General features: G+C 44.5%; 2 protein-coding genes across 2 annotated transcripts in view; one reads left to right on the top strand and one right to left on the bottom strand.

The window, feature by feature from the left end:
- LOC140390194 (uncharacterized) overlaps positions 1-21,184 on the bottom strand; it is a 114,909-nt gene that overhangs the window by 40,312 nt on the left and 53,413 nt on the right. The window lies entirely within an intron of this gene.
- Positions 1-21,184, top strand: part of LOC140390195 (uncharacterized) — a 64,695-nt gene that overhangs the window by 17,940 nt on the left and 25,571 nt on the right. The window contains exon 2 of the mRNA XM_072475145.1: positions 6,972-7,897. Coding sequence (XP_072331246.1) covers positions 7,064-7,897 — 834 coding nt within the window. The 5' untranslated portion in view covers positions 6,972-7,063. The remainder of the gene's footprint in view (positions 1-6,971; positions 7,898-21,184) is intronic.

Genomic DNA, 21,184 nt, shown 5'->3' with positions numbered 1-21,184 from the left:
TCAAGTGAGATACCTTTGCTTCTGAGCAGACCATCGATGAAGAAAACACACATGAAACTGGATATGGAACAGGATAAGGCAACAGTTTTTGGAAAGACGGTGGACTTACAATTTACAGTCGGGACACTATTGTATTCCATTACTGACAAATAATTTTTCAAGTAGAGTGGTTAAGGATGTGTTAATGGCAGTTGAAAATGGGACTTTAGCTGATAAAAAGCTTGTGGTATTAAAACTGCATAGGCAATTTGCATATCCGTCTCCTCGGAGGCTGAAAAATTTATTAAAGGATGCAGGGGTAAGGGATGACGACTATACTAAACTGATAGAACAGGTTCGTGACCGCTGTGAAGTTTGTAGGAAGTACAGAAGGACACCAGCACGACCGATAGTAACCCTACCTTTGGCCAGGGATTTTAACGACATTGTGGCCATGGACCTTACGATCTGGGACAAAGCAAATAATATATTTATTTCGCATTTTGTAGATTTAGCAACCAGATTTAGTCAATCAACGATTGTATGAAGTAAAGAAAAGAGAGTAATTCTGGATCAAATCGTGGAAAAATGGATAGGGACAGGAATGGGTCCACCGGCAAAATCCCTTACGGACAATGGGGGAGAATTTGCTAATGATGAGTTTAGGGATATGTGTGAAAACATGAATATCAGAGTTATGAATACGGCTACAGAAAGCCCATTTAGTAATGGTGTCTGTGAAAAAAATCATGCTGTCATCGAAGACATGCTTCGGAAAATTTTGGCAGATCGACCAAATTGCAGGCTAAATTCAGTTTTAGCATGGGCAGTACATGCAAAGAATTCATTGCAGATGGTTGGGGGCTATAGTCCTTATCAATTAGTGTTTGGTAAAAATCCTAAAATTCCGTCCATTTTGGATGACCAGCCTCCAGCTTGGGAGGGACTACAATTAGCTCTGGTTTTGCTGAACATTTAAATGCATTACATAGCAGTAGAAAAGCTTTTTTGGAAGCAGAAGTCTCTGAAAGAACTCGCAGAGCTTTAAGACATAACGTACGGCCATCAGGTGCCGTTTTTCAGCAAGGAGACATGGTATACTATAAGAGAGACAATTCTAATGAATGGAAAGGCCCAGGGAAGATCATAGGCATAGATGGCAAAACAATTATTTTGCAACATGGTAATCAAACTGTTAGGGTCCATTCATCAAGGATAATGGGTACAGATTACAAATGTTCAAATTTAGACAGAGCAGACAGACATGACGAGGAACCAGAGTAATCTGGTACGCATGTGTTACAGAACTATGAGGACCAATTAACTGATATAGACAGGGTTTCTGTGGAGGAACACAACACTTCTGGTGAATTAAAACAGGCCATTTTTCCGAAAGGGCAACTGCCAAAAGTTGGTACAAAAGTGACATACTTGCCTGAAGGGTCTAGTCAATGAAAGGATGCAACTGTTATTAGTAGAGCAGGGAAGGCCACTGGAAAGTATAAACATTGGTTGAATGTACAGCATTCAGGGGAAGGAGTCAAGACAATGGATTGGGAAAACGAAGTTCAAAAATGGAGGGCACAGAAACGCAGTGCCAGTTCAGATAGTACATCGGATAGTGGACAGGTCCGCAGGAAAAGGTCGAGAACTATTGAAAGGCCATCCCACAGCAGAAGGGAAAGATCAAGAAGTAGCAGTACAGAACGAGATACCAGGCGGGAGAGGGGACGTAGTTTGTCAAGATCTCGGAACATGAGTAAGACTACGAATACTAATAGGAGTAGAAGCCCACATGCACGTGAGATTTTGGTGGCTTCAAATAAATTAGATGAAAGGGTTATTAAATAAGCTAAACAGCAAGAATTGCATAGTTGGAGTGAATTTGGGGTATACACGGAAGTACCGGATAGGGGACAAAGAGCTCTATCCCACAGATGGATTTGCACGGAAAAGGTTCTTCTGGATGGAACTTATAAGGCAAAGGCCAGGCTCGTGGCAAGGGGATTTGAAGAAAACTTAGAAGATCAGGATTTAAGGGTAGATTCACCTACAGCAGGAAAGGTTATTTTAAAGATCTTCTTGGCTCTATTAGCCACAAAGGCATGGGAATGCAAATCTATAGATATAAAAGCTGCCTTTTTGCAGGGGCATCAGCTCCAGAGAGACATTTTTCTCCGTCCTCCTAAAGAAGCAGCTAACACAGAAGGGGTACTCTGGAAGTTGAACAAATGTGTATTAAATGATGCATCTAGAGTCTGGTATTTTTCGGTAAGGTCAGTTTTGTTAAATTTAGGCTGTTGCCAGTTGAAAGCAGATCCTGCAATGTTTTACTGGCACTATAAAGGAAATCTTTCTGGCATTTTTATGATGCATGTCGATGATTTTTTGTGGGGTGGGACTAGTGATTTTGAAGGTATTATAATCTCTGGTTTGAGGAAAGAATTCAGGGTTGGAAGTCAGGCTTCCGGTGCATTTAAATATATTGGACTGGAAATTGGACAGACTAAGTTAGGGGCAACTTTACGTCAGCAATCTTATTTGGAAAGCATCTCCCCAATAGCAATTAGTCATGGCCGAGTTTCACAAAAAGACGCAATGGTTTCAAAGATAGAAAAAGAGCAACTGCGAAGTTTAATTGGGCAACTGAACTGGTTAGGTAGACAGACTAGACCGGACGTGAGTTTTGATGTCTTAGAGTTGAGTACAAAAATTAATGATCCCAAAGTGGAAGACATAATAAGAGCAAATAAAGCATTGGCCAAACTAAAAATGCAGGAGTGTGTTTTGAAGTTCCCGTTTTAGGTGACCTTAAGCACTTGAAACTCATAGTTTATAGTGATGCGTCCTACGCAAATTTATGTGATGGGGTTTCAAGTGCTCGAGGTTTTATAATGTTCCTTTTGGGGAACAATGGTAAATGTTGCCCACTTGTGTGGGAAACAAAGAAAATAAGGAGAGTGGTAAAAAAACACTTTGGCTGCTGAGACGTTAAGCCTTGTAGAAGCGGTGGATATGGCTTTTTATATAAGTATGATATTGACAGAAATTTTGGGATTAGGGGATTTGGGTAATATACCTATTGACTGTCACATTGACAATAAATCCCTGTGGGAAAATGTGCACGCTACAAAAAGTGTCAATGAAAAGAGGTTACGGATAGACATCGCAAGTTTGAAGCAGATGTTGGACAGAGGGGAAATAACAAAAATTAAATGGGTCGACAGGAGCTATCAACTGTCAGACTGTTTTACAAAAAGAGGGGCGAGTTCACAGAAACTTTTGGATATTGTTAATGAAGGGCGCTTGTTTCTGTGACTGTTTTTTTTCTTTCTCGTCCAAACAAAAAAACAAAAAGGGGGGGGACATCATGTGTGTGTTTTTGAGTTTCTTTAAATTTTGTTTTCACCTAGTTATTATTTTTTCTCCAAGGAAGGGGAGACTGTTAAGTAATGGGTTAAGAGACATTGCAATTAGTTGTCTCATTTATGTTAAGTAACCATTAATTGACACTGATATGCACCTCTGGCAGGTGGTGTGTTGTTAAGAGTTTTGTGCAGAGGCTGTGGAAGTGAAATAAATGGTGTTTGGTGAAAAGGAACAAGAACTTTAGACTCTTCATTTCACAGCAACTAAAACATATAACAATGCACTAGCACACCCAGGTCACTCTGCACAGCAGCATGTTTTACTATTTTATCATTTAAATAATAATCCCTTTTGCTGTTATTCCTACCAAAATGGATAACCGCACATTTATCAACATTGTATTCCATCTGCCAGACCCTAGCCCATTCACTTAACCTATCCAAATCCCTCTGCAGACTTCCAGTATCCTCTGCACTTTTTGCTTTACCACTCATCTTAGTGTCGTCTGCAAACTTGGACACATTGCCCTTGGTCCCCAACTCCAAATCATCTATGTAAATTGTGAACAACTGTGGGCCCAACACTGATCCCTGAGGGACACCACTAGCTACTAATTGCCAACCAGAGAAACACCCATTAATCCCCACTCTTTGCTTTCTATTAATTAACCAATCCTCTAGCCATGCATCTTTATACTTCACCCTTAATGCCATGCATCTTTATCTCATGCAGCAACCTTTTGTGTGGCACCTTGTCAAAGGCTTTCTGGAAATCCAGATATACCACATTCATTGGCTCCCCGTTATCTACCGCACTGGTAATGTCCTAAAAAAATTCCACTAAATTAGTTAGGCACGACCTGCCATTTATGAATCCATGCTGCGTCTGCCCAATGGGACAATTTCCATCCAGATGCCTCGCTATTTCTTCCTTGATGATAGATTCCAGCATGTTCCCTATTACCTAGGTGAACAGCTCACTGGCTTATAATTACCCACTTTCTGCCTACCTCCTTTTTTAAACAGTGGTGTCACGTTTGCTAATTTCCAAACCGCCAGGAACACCCCAGAGTCTAGTGAATTTTGGCAAATTATCACTAGTGCATTTGCAATTTCCCTAGCCATCTCTTTTAGCACTCTAGGATGCATTCCATCAGGGCCAGGAGACTTGTCTACCTTTAGCCCCATTAGCTTGCCCATCACTACCTCCTTAGTGATAACAATCATCTCAAGGTCCACATAGCCTCATTTCTATCAGTCACTGTCATGTTATTTGTGTCTTCCACTGCGAAGACCGACCCAAAAAACCTGTTCAGATCCTCAGCCATTTCCTCATCTCCCATTATTAAATCTCCCTTCTCATCCTCAAAAGGACCAATATTTACCTTAGCCACTCTTTTTTGTTTTATATATTTGTAGAAACTTTTACAATCTGTTTTTATGTTCTGAGCAAGTTTACTCTCATAATCTATCTTACTCTTTATAGCTTTTTTAGTAGCTTTCTGTTGCCCCCCTAAAGATTTCCCAGTCCTCTAGTCTCCCACTAATCTTTGCCACTTTGTATGCTTTTTCCTTCAATTTGATACTTTCCCTTATTTACTTTGATATCCACGGTCGATTTTCCCTCTTTCTACCGTCCTTACTTTTTGTTGGTATAAACCTTTGCTGAGCACTGTGAAAAATCGCTTGGAAGTTTCTCCACTTTTCCTCAACTGTTTCACCATAAAGTCTTTGCTCCCAGTCTACCTTGTTAATGAATCTGTTAATGAGTTCTCCGACCCCCTCATTGGGGAAGCTCATACTCCCAAAGGATTGTGGGATTGCCATTAGTCCCCAGCCAGTGGTAAGCAGGCAGGTTATAACAGTTAGTGTGTGTATGACTGCTGCAGTCATGTTTTAAAAGAAACCATAGTTTGAAAGACAACAAAGCTTTTGGGTGTCAGACGTGCAATTAAGCCATCGTAAAACGCTTGGACTAATGCAGTTTTGTTTGGATTAAGGGGGTTCCCTGTGGAGTTAATTAGATTGGTAAGATGATGTTGTTACTGGGTATCAGGCATTTTGCAGGGAAAGCAATTCAGTGGAGTTTTAGATAAAGCTGTGAACAAAAGTCAAGCAGTTTGCTCTCTGCAGTTCAGATACTTCGGCAGACAGAAGAGCATTGTGGTTGGAAAGGTGAACACTCTAAAACAGTATCTGAAGAAATACAGCCAGAGTTTCTGCATGGTTCTCACAGGATTCAGGTCTTTTTTTTTAAAGCAGTGTCGAAAGTTCTTTCCTTCTAAAAGACCATCTCTGGAAAGTGGGTACTCCTGGGTGCTCATGGTATTTTAACAGTGGATTGAGAGCTGAGACGTTTTTTTCTTCTTGTTTGAGTGGCAATAAAGATAGCAGTTTAGAGTATTGGATTCACTGTATTGAGTAGCAATGTTGAAGGAGTAATTGTAAGCTGTTTTCTGGTGTGATGTTAAAGTTATTTTAATACTGAGTTGGTAATAACGTTTTAATATACCATATCCCTGATTTCTTTGTGTAATCCTTCCTGGAGTGATATATCCTTTCCTTACAGCTGTACAAAATTAAAAGAAAATATTGGGTTTCTGTCCAGTATCCTAGCCACTGTTGGGTTCTGGTCTGAGATCGTAAGAGGCCCACAAGACATTTTGTTGACCGTCGCCCATGTGCAGAGTTGCCACATTCCAGTGATTTCCATGCACGTTTTTTTTCCTACCGGTATGACTGAAATGATATACACATAAAGCAAAGCAAGCGAAGTGAGGTGCGTGCTGACACAACCCTGAGTGTGACAGCCGGACGTTCCCTCTGCATCCAAAGCGTAAATAATTGCTTTGTTTTTACCATTTGAAACTGATAGTTCTATTAATATGTAAATTATTAAACATTTTCTATAGCTCATTATGAAATAATCAGTCTTCATTAAATGTATTTAATCTTATTCATGGGATCATGGTTAGTAAACAAGCCCAAATTCAACCTCATGGCCCACTGAGATGAAGGAGGGCCATTCATACAGTCCACTCACTAGCCAAGATTGCCCATCACTGGTCTAAATCCTTCACGATTTTAAACATCTCTAACAAATCTGCTCTTAGCCTTCTCTGCTCTAAGGGAATAAATTCCAGCTTCTGCAGTTTATCCACATAACTGTAATCCCTCAGTCCTGGAATTATTCCAGTATATCTCTTTCATACCCTCTCCAAAGTTTTGTTTAGAACACACCGCAGGTAAATCAGCCTCTCCCACCAACAGGCAGACTGAATATACAGTCTCAATGAACAAGACTCAGTCTACAAATGTTCAGCATCTTGGTCTCTAACACTTGAAAAAGCTCCATTAAATTATCATTACCCTGGAGTAGTTTTCATCTTAAACTCATACACTAATGGGTCAAACTACACGAATGACACAAGCTCACAATGAGTCGATAGCCTTTTTTACACAACACCCTCTGACTGTCTTTTCCATTGACCTCATTGCCTGGAAAGATAGCGGTGGGAGGGGATGGTGGCTGGGTGAAGAAAGAAGGTAGATGCTGAGAAGTCAGCCCCTTCAGCAAAGGAGAGGGAGTTGGAGGAAATCACATTTCCTTTTCCTGTTTTACAGAAGGATTGCACCGCACTACACCCGAGGATACAGAGAGGATAGACACCGCAGATAGATCCTGACCATCATCCAAGGAACAACTGCACAACCACATGGAAGAGAAACCATTCCAGAGTGAGGTGAGCAACCAAGAATGGACACAGTCACCGACACTCCTGAATCAGCCTCACGATTACACAGATGAGAGGCTATTCAGGTGTGAGGTGTGCAACAAATCATTCTCAAAGTCCTGGAGCCTCCACACACACCGACGCATTCACACAGGGGAGAAACCATTCACGTGCGAGGTGTGTGACAAGTCCTTCTCACAATTATCAAATCTCCAAATACACCAACGCATTCACACAGGGGAGAAACCCTTCACGTGCGAGGTGTGCGACAAATCATTCTCGCATTCATCAACCTTCCGCGGACACCAACGCATGCACACTGTGGAGAACCCGTTCGAGTGTGAGGAGTGTAACAAATCATTCTCGAACTCATCAAACCTCCGTGCACACCAACGCATTCACACGGGGGAGAAACCATTCAGGTGTGAGGTGTGCAATAAATCATTCTCCCACTTATCTACCCTCCGCGTACACCAACGTATTCACACAGGGGAGAAACCATTCCGATGCGAGAAGTGCGACAAATCATTTGCACAGTTATCAACCCTCCGTGCACACCAACGCATTCACACCGGGGAGAAGCCAGTCAAGTGTGAGGTGTGTGACAAATCTTTCTCACAGTTAGGGAGCCTCCTGGTCCATCAGAAGATCCACACAGGGGAGAAACCCTTCAAGTGTAATGTTTGCGATAAGGCTTTTGTAAGATCTTCGAGCCTCCTGATACACCGGATGATTCACACAGGGGAGAAACCCTTCAGATGTGAATTTTGCGAAATGGCTTTCATCCAATCCTCCGATCTACTGAGGCACCAGAGGATTCACAGAAAAGGAAAAACCCTTCAAATGTGATGTATGCGACCAAGCCTTCAAGCAGCTATCGTTGCTCGTAGAACACCGCCGCATTCACACTGGGGAGAAACCATTCCCGTGTGGTGTCTGCAACAAATCTTTCTCGAGGTCATCATACCTCCTGCTCCATCGGAGAATTCACACAGGGGAATAAATCTTCAAGTACGATGCTTAAGACAAGGCGTTCATCCCCCCCTGAAGCATCAGCAGATCCACACTAGTGAGAAATCATTGATGTAAGGTGTGTGGGAACGTTTTCATACAGTCAGCGAAACTGCTGATCTATCAACACTCTCGCACATTAGGTACAGTATCGGTGTGAGTTCTGTAATAAAATCGTCACTCCTTTCTCTGTTCACTTGGAATAGTGAACCAACGTGGGAGACAAACTCTTCCAGTGTGACATGTGTCAGGACTGTTCCACAACCTTTGTTCTGCCAGACACAGCCATCCCCACACAGAATAGCAGCCCGGTCACCTGCTTCTGTTACACTGAGAATTGTCTGTCACCCCTGAACAGACTAGCTCTAACGTTAATGCTCTGTCCCCTTGTTCTGGATTCTCCCACCAGAGGAAATTTGAGGACAAGGGTGTAGAAGATGGAAAGGAGGGAGTGGATAAACCAGATTGACAGTTACAGAAGCATTGTGGGGAATGGAGTGTCAAAGGGAATTTATAGCGCTGAACAGGAATGGAAAGTGATTGATCCATGGACCCATTTGATCATTGGATCTCTGTAACCATTGGTGGGTTTGTATGATGGTAACGAGCTCGGTGTCATTTCTGACTATCGGAATTGGGAGCCAGACTAAAACACGGGGATTTTAAAGAAACTTTTGTCTAGTATTCTGAGAGTTTCCCCTGATGTGAGTGTGAGTGTGTGTTAGTAAAGTGAGCCAGCTCTCAGCAGTGGGTGTAGGGTAGAATCGGACCCTGCTTTAGTTGGCGATGTGAATTATAGGCAGATCCTCTTCAGGTATTTGATGAATACCATGGGTAATGTTTGTATGGGTGGCACGGTAGCACAGTGGTTAGCATTGTTGCTTCACAGCGCCATGGTCTCGGGTTCGATTCCTGGCTTGGGTCACTGTCTGTGCGGAGTCTGCACATTCTCCCGTGTCTGCTTGGGTTTCCTCCGGGTGTTCCAGTTTCCTCCCACAAGTCCCGAAAGACGTGGTGTTAGGTAATTTGGACATTGAATTCTCCTTCTGTATACCCGAACAGGCACCGGAATGTGGCGACTAGGGGCTTTTCATGGTAACTTCGTTGCAGTGTTAATGTAAGCCTACTTGTGACAATAAAGATTATTATTATACTTGATTGAATGATATTTATTGTCACATGTACCGAAGTACAGTATTTTTCTGCGGCCATGGGAACGTACACAGTACGTACATAGTAGACAAAAGAATAATCAACAGAGTACATTGACAATGGTGCATCAACAAATAGTGATTGGTTAAAGTGCGGAACAAGGCCAAACAAGAGCAACATAGGGTGTCATGAATAATGATCTTAAAGGGAACAGTTCAGTCCAAGGTAGAGTCGTTCAGGAGTCTAGTAACTGTGGGGAAGAAGCTGTTCCTATGTCTTGATGTGCGGGTCTTCAGATTTCTATGTCTTCTGCCTGATGGAAGGGTCTGGAAGAGGGCAAAGCCTGGGTGTGAGGGGTCACTGACAATGCTGTCTGCCTTCCTGAGGCAGCAGGAGGTGCATACAGAATCAATGGGATGATGGCAAGCTTGTGTGATGTGTTGGGCTGAGTTCACCACACTCTGCATATACTCTATTGTCTGGGAGGACTATTATCATGAGTATGGTCAGGGAGTTTGGGTGAGTCTCTACAGATCTGAGTTCCCTCAGCCCATCAAACCTCGATGTAATAACGGTGTGATATGTTCACCTCACACTCTTCCAAGATTCATTTCGTGTTCTGGGAAAGATCTTGAATCATTTTCAAATGCTTTGTTGTGTTTGTTGGTTCAAAGTTTGTTCTAAGCTGAAAATTGTGTTGTTTGACTGCTGTTTTATCAATCTTCTGTGCAGATTTACAACTCAGAATAAATTCATTTTTTAACTCAATCAAAGCTACCTGATTTGTCCACATACTGTGTTCCTATTCACTGAAACACTTAGGAGCTACAGTAAGAGTCCTGTACACAATATATTGATCAATGTCACTGGCCTGGGACACTTTCTCCATCAATTTGTTTAGAATTTCCAGTTCACAGGAATCAGAACATTTCCTTGAGAAAGAAAGACTTTCATTTCATTTATATACCAACTTTCACAATCTCTATCTGAAGGCACTTTACAGCCAATGAAGTGTTTTTTCACTGTTGTAATCTAAGACACGTGGCAACCAATTAGTGCATAGCAAGGTCCGACAAACAGCAATATGATAATGACTGGATAATCTGTTTTTGTGATGTTGATTGCAGGATTCATGTTGACCAGGACATCAGCAATAACTCCCCTGTTCTTAGAATCCCTACAGTACAGAAGAAGGCCATTTGGCCCATCGAGTCTGCACCGACCCTCTGAAAGAGCATCCTACCTAGACCTATGCCCCCGCCCTACCCCCGTAAACCCCCCCGCCCCCCTAACCTTTGGACACTAAGGGGCAATTTATCATGGCCAATCCACCTAACCTGCACATCTTTGGACTGTGGGACGAAACCGGAGCACCCGGAGAAAACCAACGCAGACACGGTGAGAACTTACAAACTTCACACAAGCAGTCAGCCAAGGCCAGAATTGAACCCGGGTCCCTGGCGCTGTGAGGCAGTGTCATGGGATTTTTTACACTCACCTGAGCGGGAAGAAAGGGGCTTGGTTTAACTGATCTGAAAGATGGTACCTCTGACAGTGCAGCGCTCCCTCAGTACTGCACTGGAGTGTCAGCCTCAGTGCTCAAGTCTCTGGAATGTGACTTGAACCCACAATATTCTGCCGAGAGTGCTAATTAATCCACAGCTGACAATAACTTAAAATATGTTAGATTCAGTTTCGGTTGGAGAATTGAAACCAAAAAGAAAGTTATATTTTAAAATCATTTTTCAATGGAATGAAGGGGGTGCTGTTTCCAGCAGCTACCGGTTAAAGTCTACTGAGGTGGGTCCAAATGAACAGTCCCGTTCTCCCCTCCCCCCCCCTCTCCCAATTACAACAACCCTCTTATTTCAATAGAAAAGACATTGGCGGATCCAGAGGAGAGATAGAGGACAAGGTGGTGGAAAAACAGTGCAGGAAAAACAGCTCTGGCTGTGACTATGAGAGAGAAGGAATGTGAGAGGGACCAAGAGAGAGGGAGGGGCAGTGTGAGAGGGAGGGAGTAAGAGAGAGAGGGAATACAAGAGGGAGAGACTGAGTGTGAAAGAGGTGGAGGGAGGGAAAGAAACATTGAGAAAGCAAGGGGCATTTGGAGCTTGTGGGGAAAGGAGGCCTCTTACGCTGAGAGAGGGTGAGGGTGGAGGCAACACTGCTCACTATCACACTTCCAGTTTATTTTATTCATCTATACGATTCCCCAGTTCAATAAAATCCTTATTTTAGCTTCTAAACTCTCCTGGGCATCGCTTTCAACTTTACAAAGTACTGCTCGAACACCAATTATCATCATCAGGTGTGTTTAGACACAAGTTACTGATTCCTCATTTGTCTTCCTATGTTTCTCTATTCTGTGCCAGTCTTCATTTGCCAATAACTTCAAGTTTCGAGCCTCCAAGGTTCACATTCCTTGCCTCCCTCGCCATCTTTTCATTTCAAATCTTCCCTCTATGGCGTCCCTTACTAATGCATTTCTTCTAATGATGCGCCCTGTCCTATTCCTCTGCCTTTTCCAAATTATATTCAGTAAATTTCTTTGTCCTTTCCTCTCCTCATCACTTTCTCATTTGTCACTTGTTCAGCTGCTCCTTTCCATTCTCTTCCAAACACACATTTTGAGGAGTTTTAGCAAGTTGCTTCCCCCTTTCCCCAAGGTCTAAGTTTCACACCCATACAAATTTACACTCCAAATCGAACTCTTTACTGATTGCTTCTTGAGTAGTTCACTGAGCTTTCCTGGCAGAGACTTCCCTCCCTTTCCTTGTTCTTATTGTTTAGTTACATCATCCGTCTGCAGATATTATGCTTCATAAATACTTGACTTCTTGCACCTGTTCTAGTTCTCTTCCTGCTATGTGTAAATGAATATTGCTTGGTGACTTTGAAATATGCATCACTTTGGTTTTGTCAATGTTAACTTTCATTTCAAGGGTCGTACCTGCTGTTACTGATCTATCCACTAGTTCTCAGAATCATTCCTCTGTGGTACAAGTGCTTTTATCACCTGCAAAATAACTGGTATTATAATTCAATCCACCAATCTTAACACCAGTTTCTGTGCCTTCAAACCCCTCTTTGACCAAAGCATTTGTATAGACACTGAAGAGGACTGGCAACGCTCTTTGAGCTCTTTGTCCAATTACACATGGTTCCGACACTCCTTTGGCCACTGTTACTGTTTATTCCAGGTACAGATTTCATATGTGTCGTCAATTCCTCCGGTCTTTTCCAATGTCTTTCAGCACTGTCAAGACTTTAATCCAGTCAACCCAATCAAATCCTTCTCCAAAATCTACAGAACAAAAATAGAATTTCTGTCCAAACTCTAAACTGTTTTCACTCATTAATCGTATTCTGCCAATTGCTGCTCTTGTCTCTCTTCCTCCATCAAATCTAAACTGGCCATCTCTGATACAGCTCTGTGCATTCCCACACACTCTCTGTGTTATAACTCCGAGCACAACCTTTGGAACATGGACAAGCAGATTAATTGTATGTCAGTCAGAACGTTAGCATGCCTTTGGTTTCTTTTATGGTGGTATTATAGTCTGCAAGAGGTCCTCTGGTCACTCTCCTGATATGTAACTAACTTTGCACATCTCCGTAAACATTTATGTTCAGTTCGTCCCAATGAATTTAATTAATTTTAAAAGTATTTCATCTGCTTTTCCCAGTTTTTATTTCATTATTGCTGCTCTCATCTCATTTTCTAGTATTTCTGGTCCAGTGATGTTTGTGGCAGTGTTTCTCTCCTTCCAGCTCAATCATTTCAGGGTTTTTATTTTTTGTTCAACATGCTCACCCCATATTTTTTCTTATTTCATCAGATTTTCGTTATTCTCCATTGCTGTTGTTTTCACTCCTTTATACTGAGTGCCAGTAATCTCCACTATTTTTGCACAAAGTCTACCCTTCCTAGGTGATCCAATTCTTTGAGTTATCACACTGCTCTTTTATCCATTGTTAATGTGCCTTTTCTGTTTGTCTTCTTAACTCGTTATTTAAGTGTCTATATTTCAGCTTGCCATCTGCAGTGTGGATATTGGTATTGATGCACTGTAGGGATTCTATGATTTTTCTGTTTTCTTCCTCTTCCATCCTTTGCAACATTGCAGTCATGACCCACAGTTTCTACGTCCATGTTCCTCTTAAAAACCCAATGCTATTTGGTCCCCACCTACTTTGACAGATTCTTTAATCTGCTTCCATTGTACATTCATGTTTGTGGTATTCTTATCTTTTTCATCTAGTGCTTTGTTTAAGAGTCTTCATTTAATTATTTCAGCCTCTCCAAGTTCCACAGTTTTCTGTGCATTTAACCTTCGATCTTCCTCCATCTGTTCCACTTTCACCAAGATTATGATCTCATTCTCCGTCAGCTCCCCATTTTAGGAAAGAGTTAATATTCCCCTTTTGTTTGAGGTTTGGGCAGAGGGTTGTTGACAAGGGTGCAGTTGGTGTGGTGCAGTTGGGAAAGGATCGATGGTGGTGGACATCCAAGGGTGGGCCTGGAGGGGCGCGTGATGCGGGCTGGGGGCTGGCTGAAAAAGGGGTATTGCTGATTGGCAGGGGAAGAGGGTGGGGAGCCCCATGACTAGGCTAGTCACGTGGAACATAGGGGGTTGAATGGACCAGTTAAACGGTAATGTGAGTTCACACATCTGAGGATTCTGAAGGCAGATGTGGTGTTTCTGCAGGAGACGCACCTGAAGTTGGAGGATAAGTCGAGGCTGAGAAAGGGATGGGTGGGGCAGGTGTTCCACCAGGGGCTGGATATGAAGACGAGGGGGTGGCGGTGTTGGTCAGAAAGACGGTTGCATTCGATGTGGGGACTATTGTGGCCGATCCAGGTTCCACTGGTATGTGATGGTTAGTGGGAAGTTGGAGGAGATGCCAGTGGTTCTGGTAAACATTTCTGCCCCGAATTGGACGACGTGGATTTTATGAGGCGGGTGCTGGGGAAGATTCCAGACTTGGACTCGCATTGGTTGATTATGGGGGAGATTTTCATACGGGCATAGATCCGAGCTTGGACCGGTCGAGTCCCAAGTTGTCGAGGGTATCGGCAGTGGCGGGAGAGCTGAGGAGATTCATGGAGCGCATTGGGGCGGGGGGGCGTGGACCCATGGATATTTGGGAGTCCGAGGGCGAAGAAGTTTTTATACTTCTCCAATGTGCACTGGGTGTACTCCCGGATTGACATTTTTGTGATCGACAGGCGCTGCTGGCAGGGATGGCCGACTCTGGGTACTCAGCGATTGTGGTTTCCGACGGGGTACCACACTGGCTCAGGTGGTTCGGGGGAGGCCCAACGCTCGCAGTGGAGGCTAGACGTGGGGGTGTTGGCGGATGAAGAGATGGGTGAGCGGGTGCAGGCAGCCACTCGGGGCCACGTGGAGTTGAACGACACGGGCGAGGACCCATTGTGGGAGGCACTTAAGGCTGTCGGGGGGAGTTTATATTGATTCAGGCGCACAGGGAGAAGGCGGAGCGGGCAACACTGGAGGATGAGATTTTGAGGGTGGACATTTTGAGGGGCCGGAGGCAGGGCTGTTGAAGGAGAGGCAGAAGCTCCAGATGGAGTTTGGGCTAGTCTCTACGGGGAAGGAGGTGGGGTAGTTGCGGAGAGCCAGAGTGACTGTGTATGAGGACGGGGAACAGGCGAGTAGGATGTTGGCCCTTCAATTGAGGAAGCAGGAGGCGGCGAGGGAGGTTGATAAAGTTAGGGATGATCAGGGTAAGGTGGTGATGAACTCAAAAGTGTTTGAGCCCTTTTATAGGAGTCTCTACGAGACAAAGCCCCTCGTTTGGGGAGGAGGGGGTGCAACGGTTCCTGGTTGTGTCGAAGTTTCCCAAAGTGGAGATGAGGTTGGTTCAGGGAGTGCAGCCTCAATTGTGCTGAGGGAGGTGATGGATGGGGAGGATGCAAGCGGGTATGGCCCCGGGGCTGGATGAGTTCCCGGTAGTGTTTTATAAAACGTTTGGGGAGGACCTGGGCCCACTGCTGGTGAGGGCGTATAATGAAACGAAGGAGAGGGTCCACATTGTTACAGGCTTCCATCTCCCTGATTTTAAAGAAGGGTAAGGATCCGGAACAGTGTGGGTTATACCGCCCAATATTATTATTGAATGTAGATGCCATGTTATTGGCGAAGGTACTAGCATCGCGTTGAGGACTGTGTGCCGGGGTGATAGGCGAGGATCAGATGGGGTTTGAGAAAGGAAGTCAGTTGTCGGCAAATGTGAGGAGGTTACTCAATGTAATCATGATGCCTTCGGAAGGGCATGAGGTCAGGGTAGTGGTGGCGATGGACTCAGAGAAGGCTTTTGATCGGGAGGAATGAGCGTATTTGCTGGAGATGCTGTGGCGGTTCGGCCAGGTTTGTGTACTGTGTCCGGCTGCCCTATAAGGCGTCAGTTGCGAGCGTGCGGACGAATCAAGTGAGGTTGGGGTACTTTGGGCTACATGGAGACGAGGCAGGGGTGCCCGCTCTCCCCATTGGTTTTCGCCTTGGCGATAGAGCTGTTGGCAATGGTGCTTAGGGCGTCGAGGGATTGAGCAGGTGGGGGGGGGTCTCGCTGTATGCAGATTACCTGTTATTGTCTCAGACCGGGTGGGCAGCATCGGAGATATTATGGAGATTTTGGGGAATTCAGACGGTTTTCAGGATATAAATTGAACATGGGAAAGAGTGAGGTGTTCTTGATTAATGCCAGAGGGCAGGAAAGGAGACTGGGGGAGTTGCCGTTTAGGGTGGTGGGGGCTAATTTCAGGTATTTGGGTGTACAGGTGGCGCGCAGCTGGGTGCAGTTGCATACACTGAAATTGGCTCGACTGGTGGAGCAGATGAAGGCAGATGTTAAGAGGTGGGATGTGCTGCCGCTCTCGCTGGCTGGGCGGGTGCAGACAGTGAAAATGGTGGTGCTGCCTCGGTTTCTGTTCGTGTTTCAGAACCTACCGATCTTTGTCCCCAAGTCGTTCTTAGGGAGGTCAATGGGCTGATCTCCGGGTTTGTGTGGGCGGAGAAGAACCCGCAGGCGCGACGGGCCTTTTTGGAATGGGGCGAGGGGGGTGCTGGCATTGCCGAATATGATAAATTATTATTGGGCGGCGAACATTGCAATGGGCTGTGGGGAGGGGTCGGTGTGGGGGCGAGTGGAGGCAGTGTCGTGTTGGAGAACGGGTTTGAGGGCTTTGTTGTTGGCGGCGTTACCGTTTTCGCTGGCTCGGCACTCCGCGAACCCAGTTGTGGTGTCAGTCCTAAGGAGACAGTCGAGGCAGCATTTGGGGCTGGAGTATACCTCAGTGTGGGCACCAATCTACAATAACCATAGGTTTGCGCCGGCGGGACTGGGTGCAAGGTTTCGGAGATAGAGGCAAGTGGTGATTAAGCGCTTTGGGGACTTGTTTATAAGGGGCAAATTTGCGGGGCTGGACGATTTGAATGAAGTGTATTGAGTTGCTCAGGGCTACCTGCAGGTTCGTGAGGAGAGAGATGCCGTCCTTTCCTGGACTGCCGCCCCTTGGTTTGCTGAACAAGGTGCAGTCGAAGGGGAGAGGAAGGTGTCGGATATCTATAAGGAATTGATAGAGTGGGAGGGAGCCCTGGTGGGGGCCGAAACATGGGCAGAGGCCTTGCGGAGGGTGAACGCCTCCTCGTCATGTGCAAGATTAAACCTCATCCAGTTTAAGGCGGTGTATCGGGCTCATGTGACGGTGGCGAGGATGAGTAGGTTCTTTGCGCGATAGAGGAGATAGGGCAGTGTCGTGGTGTGCAGGGGAGCCGAGATTCACGTCCACATGTTCTGGGCGTGTCCAAGACTGAGCGGGTTCTGGCAGAGGTTCTCGGACATAATGTCCGAGATGGGGATGGTTCTGAGTCCAGAGGTGACGATATTTGGGGTATCGGAAGACTAGGGAATCCAGGGGGTGAGAGAGCTGATGTTTTGGCCTTTGCCTCCTGTTGGCCGGGAGAAGGGTTTTGCTAGGATGGCGGGACTCTGAGCGACCTTGCAGAATTCCTGAGGCTGGAACAGGTCAGGTTCGGTCTGCGAGGGTCAGCAGAAGGGTTCACCCGGAGGTGGAGGCCGTTTACCAATTTCTTTACAGAGGTTTGATGGGTCAGCAAGGGGGGAGGAAGGGAGTTAAAATGGGAAGGCGAGATGTGCGGGGTGTTGCTATCAGTGTGGCAAGCGGGTTGAGTTGTTTTGTTCTTCTGATATTTTGTGTTTATATGTGAAAAGTATTTTGTGTATATATGTGAAATGTCTTGAATAAAATATTTCTTTAAAAGAGTTAATGTTCCCCAATGCTTAAACAATTAAAGCTCCAGTTCTGACGTAATAGACCACACAGATTGTCATAGAATCCATAAACCCTATAGTGCAGAAGGAAGCCTTTCGGCCCATCGAGCCTGCACTGACCCTCTGAAAGAGCACTCTATCGTGGAGCCCCCCCCCTCCTCCCCCCCTTATCTCCGTAACCACATAACCTCAACTAACCTTTGGACACTCAGGGCAATTTAGCATGGCCAATCCACCTAACGTACACATATTTGATTGTTTGATAGACTGCACAAATATTTCTCTATATAAATAAAGGGGATACAGAAGCACTGTGAAATTGGATGCAATGTGGTCGTTGAACCCAAAAGATTGGAATTGAAGAAGTCAAGTCTTGCTTTCCAGTTTTCATCACTGAGACACCATCGGAACTAAACAATGGTAGCAGTGGATGGTTCCTACCAGGAAATAATAAAAAGAATTGCAAATTAAGATTCTTCTGATGAAAGACTGTATTCTGAATTCCAACCTTGACAACTGATTACGATGAACGAACTTGGAAAACAAATGGCTAAATCCAAGGGTTAAGTATGACTACCCATCATTATTTTCTGAGCATCAACCCGATGACCAATTGCAGAATAAAGCTACCATGTGGACAATGATTACATTCTTGCCCAAGAAAAGCAAGGAATGGCCCTGACACTTTTGCTACCATATGAAAACAAAATAAGATGCAAGGTATTCTCAGAATTGGAGCCGGAGTATTTGAACTCAAATGAAGGTTTGGATACATTATTAATTTTCATAAATAAAATTTACACAAAGAATGACTTATTAAGTGCTTATGAGGCCTAGTCGGTATTTGTCAAATTTAGAAAGTCAGAGGATGCCTCCATAGACGAGTATTTAATGGAATTTAGCAGACTATGCTAGGCTGCAAAAATTCCATCGAGAAATTCCCCAATCTGGTGTTCAGGATATTGGACTGTGCTAATGTTAGAAATATGGATAGGCTTCTGGTTTTGACGTTGAGTTAAATCTTCAGAAAGGCACACCCTGCTTGAACAAATGGCAGAAGCTCTAAAACGATTCCTGGGCAACATTCCTTCCCGGCAGCATTCATTTGTGATCTGAACACAGCTGGGCCATCCTGACTACTGCTTCCAGCAGCATTCATGACATAAGTGGGCCAATTGGCGATAACACAGAATATGAAAGGCACCATGTTAACGGGATGGTGAGGTGGTCTAAAAACAGGCCACAAGTGTCAATATGAAAGAAGATGTATAATTAAAATGAGGACAGAAACACCTTTGACAATTATGGCAGGAGGAATGAATTGGGAACTTTCAACAGTAAAATGAATCCCAGAAATTCACAGGGTGTGGTCAATCGGTGATTTGGGTGTGATTTGAAATTCCATTATACAATAAACTGAAGAGATATAATCGTGTTTTTGAAACCAAACACGAGACAGAAGACTCTGAAGAAGAATAGCGAGATATTGACCAAAGAGAGGGCATTGTCTTCGTAACAAAAGATTGTTGGTGATATGCATACCTAGGTATTTGAAGCTGTCAACCATCTCCATCTTGGCACGATTGATGCAGACAAGGGCATGTGCGACATTTCGCTTCCTGAAGTCAATGACCAGCTCGTTAGTTTTGCTGACATTGAGGGAGAGATTGTTGTCGTTACACCACGCCACTATGTTCTCTATCTTCCTTCTGTACTCTGACTCATCGTTGTTCGAGATCGACCCACTTCAGTCGTGTCATCAGCAAACCTGTAGATGGAGTTGGAGCCAAATTTTGCTACACAGTCATGTGTGCACAGAGTATAGTAGGGGGCTAAGTATGCAGCCTTGCAGGACCCTGTATTGAAGACTATCATGGAGGAGGTGTTGTTGTTTATCTTTACTGATTGTGGACTATGGATCAGGAATTCCAGGATACAGTTGCAGAGGGAGGAGCCAAGTCCTAAGATTTGGAGTTTTGATATGAGCTTGGTAGTCTGATGTAGGAGTCCTTGTTGTCTTTTTAAAATATAACTTTAGAGTACCCAATTATTTTTTTCCAATTAAGGGGCAATTTAACATAGCCAATCCACCTAACCGGCCCAACTTTGGGTTGTGGGGGTGAAACCCACGCAGACATGAGGGAAATGTGCAAACTCCACACAGTCAGTGACCCAGGGCCGGAACCGAACCCGGATCCTCAGCGCCGTAGGCAGCAGTGCTAACCACTGTGCCACCGTGCCTCCCTAGGAGTCCTTGTTGTCGAGATGTTCCAGGGATGAGTGTAGGCCCAGAGAGACGGTGTCTGCTGTGGACCGGTTGTGGCGGTATATGAATTCCAGTCAATCATAGCTTTCTGGGAGTTTGGAGTTGATGTGTCTCATGACCAATCTCTCGAAGCACTTCATAACGATAGATGTCAAGGCCACCGGACAGTAGTAGTTGAGGCACACTGCCTGGTTCTTCTTTGGCACCAGTGTGATGGTTTCTTCTTGAAGCAGGTGGGAAACTCAGAATGGAGTAGGGAGAGTTTGGAGATGATCGCGAATACACTTGCCAGTTGGTCCACGCAGGATCTGAGTGCACGACCAGGGACTCCGTCAGGCCCGGTGCTTTCCGCAGATTCACTTTTAAGAAGGCCGATGTGGCTTCAGAAGCTGTGATGATAGGTATGGATGTGTCCGAGGCTGCTGGGGCAGTTGACGAGCATCGGGGAGGGGTGCACTGTTGCCGGAGATTCTACTTGGCTTTGCTTTGTAGCCGATTATGTTGTTTAAGCCTTGCCACAACCGACATTGCCCTTTGGCTTGGGAAATTAAAAAGATACAAAGAGTGGTTAAAAAGTACATTGGCAGCGAAGACACTAGTTGCTAGTCGAGACAGTAGATGCAGCATTTTGTATATCTGGATTTCTGACGCAAAATTTTAATAGAACAGGGAACTTGGGACAGTACCAAGTGTCACATAGACAATAAGTCCCTTTTGGAGAATGTTTACTTTATGAAAAGCATCAATGAAAAGAGACCACGGATTGACAAGGCAATCCTAAAACAGATCGACAAGATCAAGTGGGTTGACATGTGTGGGTTTCCTCCGGGTGCTCCGGTTTCCTCCCACAGTCCAAAGATGTGCAGGTTAGGTGGATTGGCCATGCTAAATTGCCCTTAGTGTCCAAAATTGCCTTTAGTGTTGGGTGGGGTTACTGGGTTATGGGGATAGGGTGGAGGTGTGGGCTTGGGTAGGGTGGTCTTTCTAAGAGCCGGTGCAGACTCGATGGGCCGAATGGCCTCCTTCTGCACTGTAAATTCTATGATTCTATGATCAGTTACCAATTATCTGACTATCTCATGAAAAAAGGGGCAAGTTTGAAGAAGTTATTAGAAATTCCCTATAAGGAAGAGAATGAGGGTGGATATTAAAAAAGGGAATAAGGTGCATTTATTGTAGAAAAGAACACATACATTGTGTTATGATAATTACATTTTTTTTCTTTCAGAGGGGAAAACTGTTAGGAAAGCGGTAATATTCCCCAATGCTGAAGTCAGAATTGGAGGTGTTGTTTAATTGGAGGAATTGGTTAACATACCACATTGATTGTTTGCTGGACTGTACACATATATAAT

This window comes from Scyliorhinus torazame, chromosome 14, assembly GCF_047496885.1.
Source record: "Scyliorhinus torazame isolate Kashiwa2021f chromosome 14, sScyTor2.1, whole genome shotgun sequence".
NCBI classification, from domain to species: domain Eukaryota; kingdom Metazoa; phylum Chordata; class Chondrichthyes; order Carcharhiniformes; family Scyliorhinidae; genus Scyliorhinus; species Scyliorhinus torazame.
Note: the sequence above shows the minus strand (reverse complement) of the source record. Positions and strands in the feature narration are given on the sequence as shown.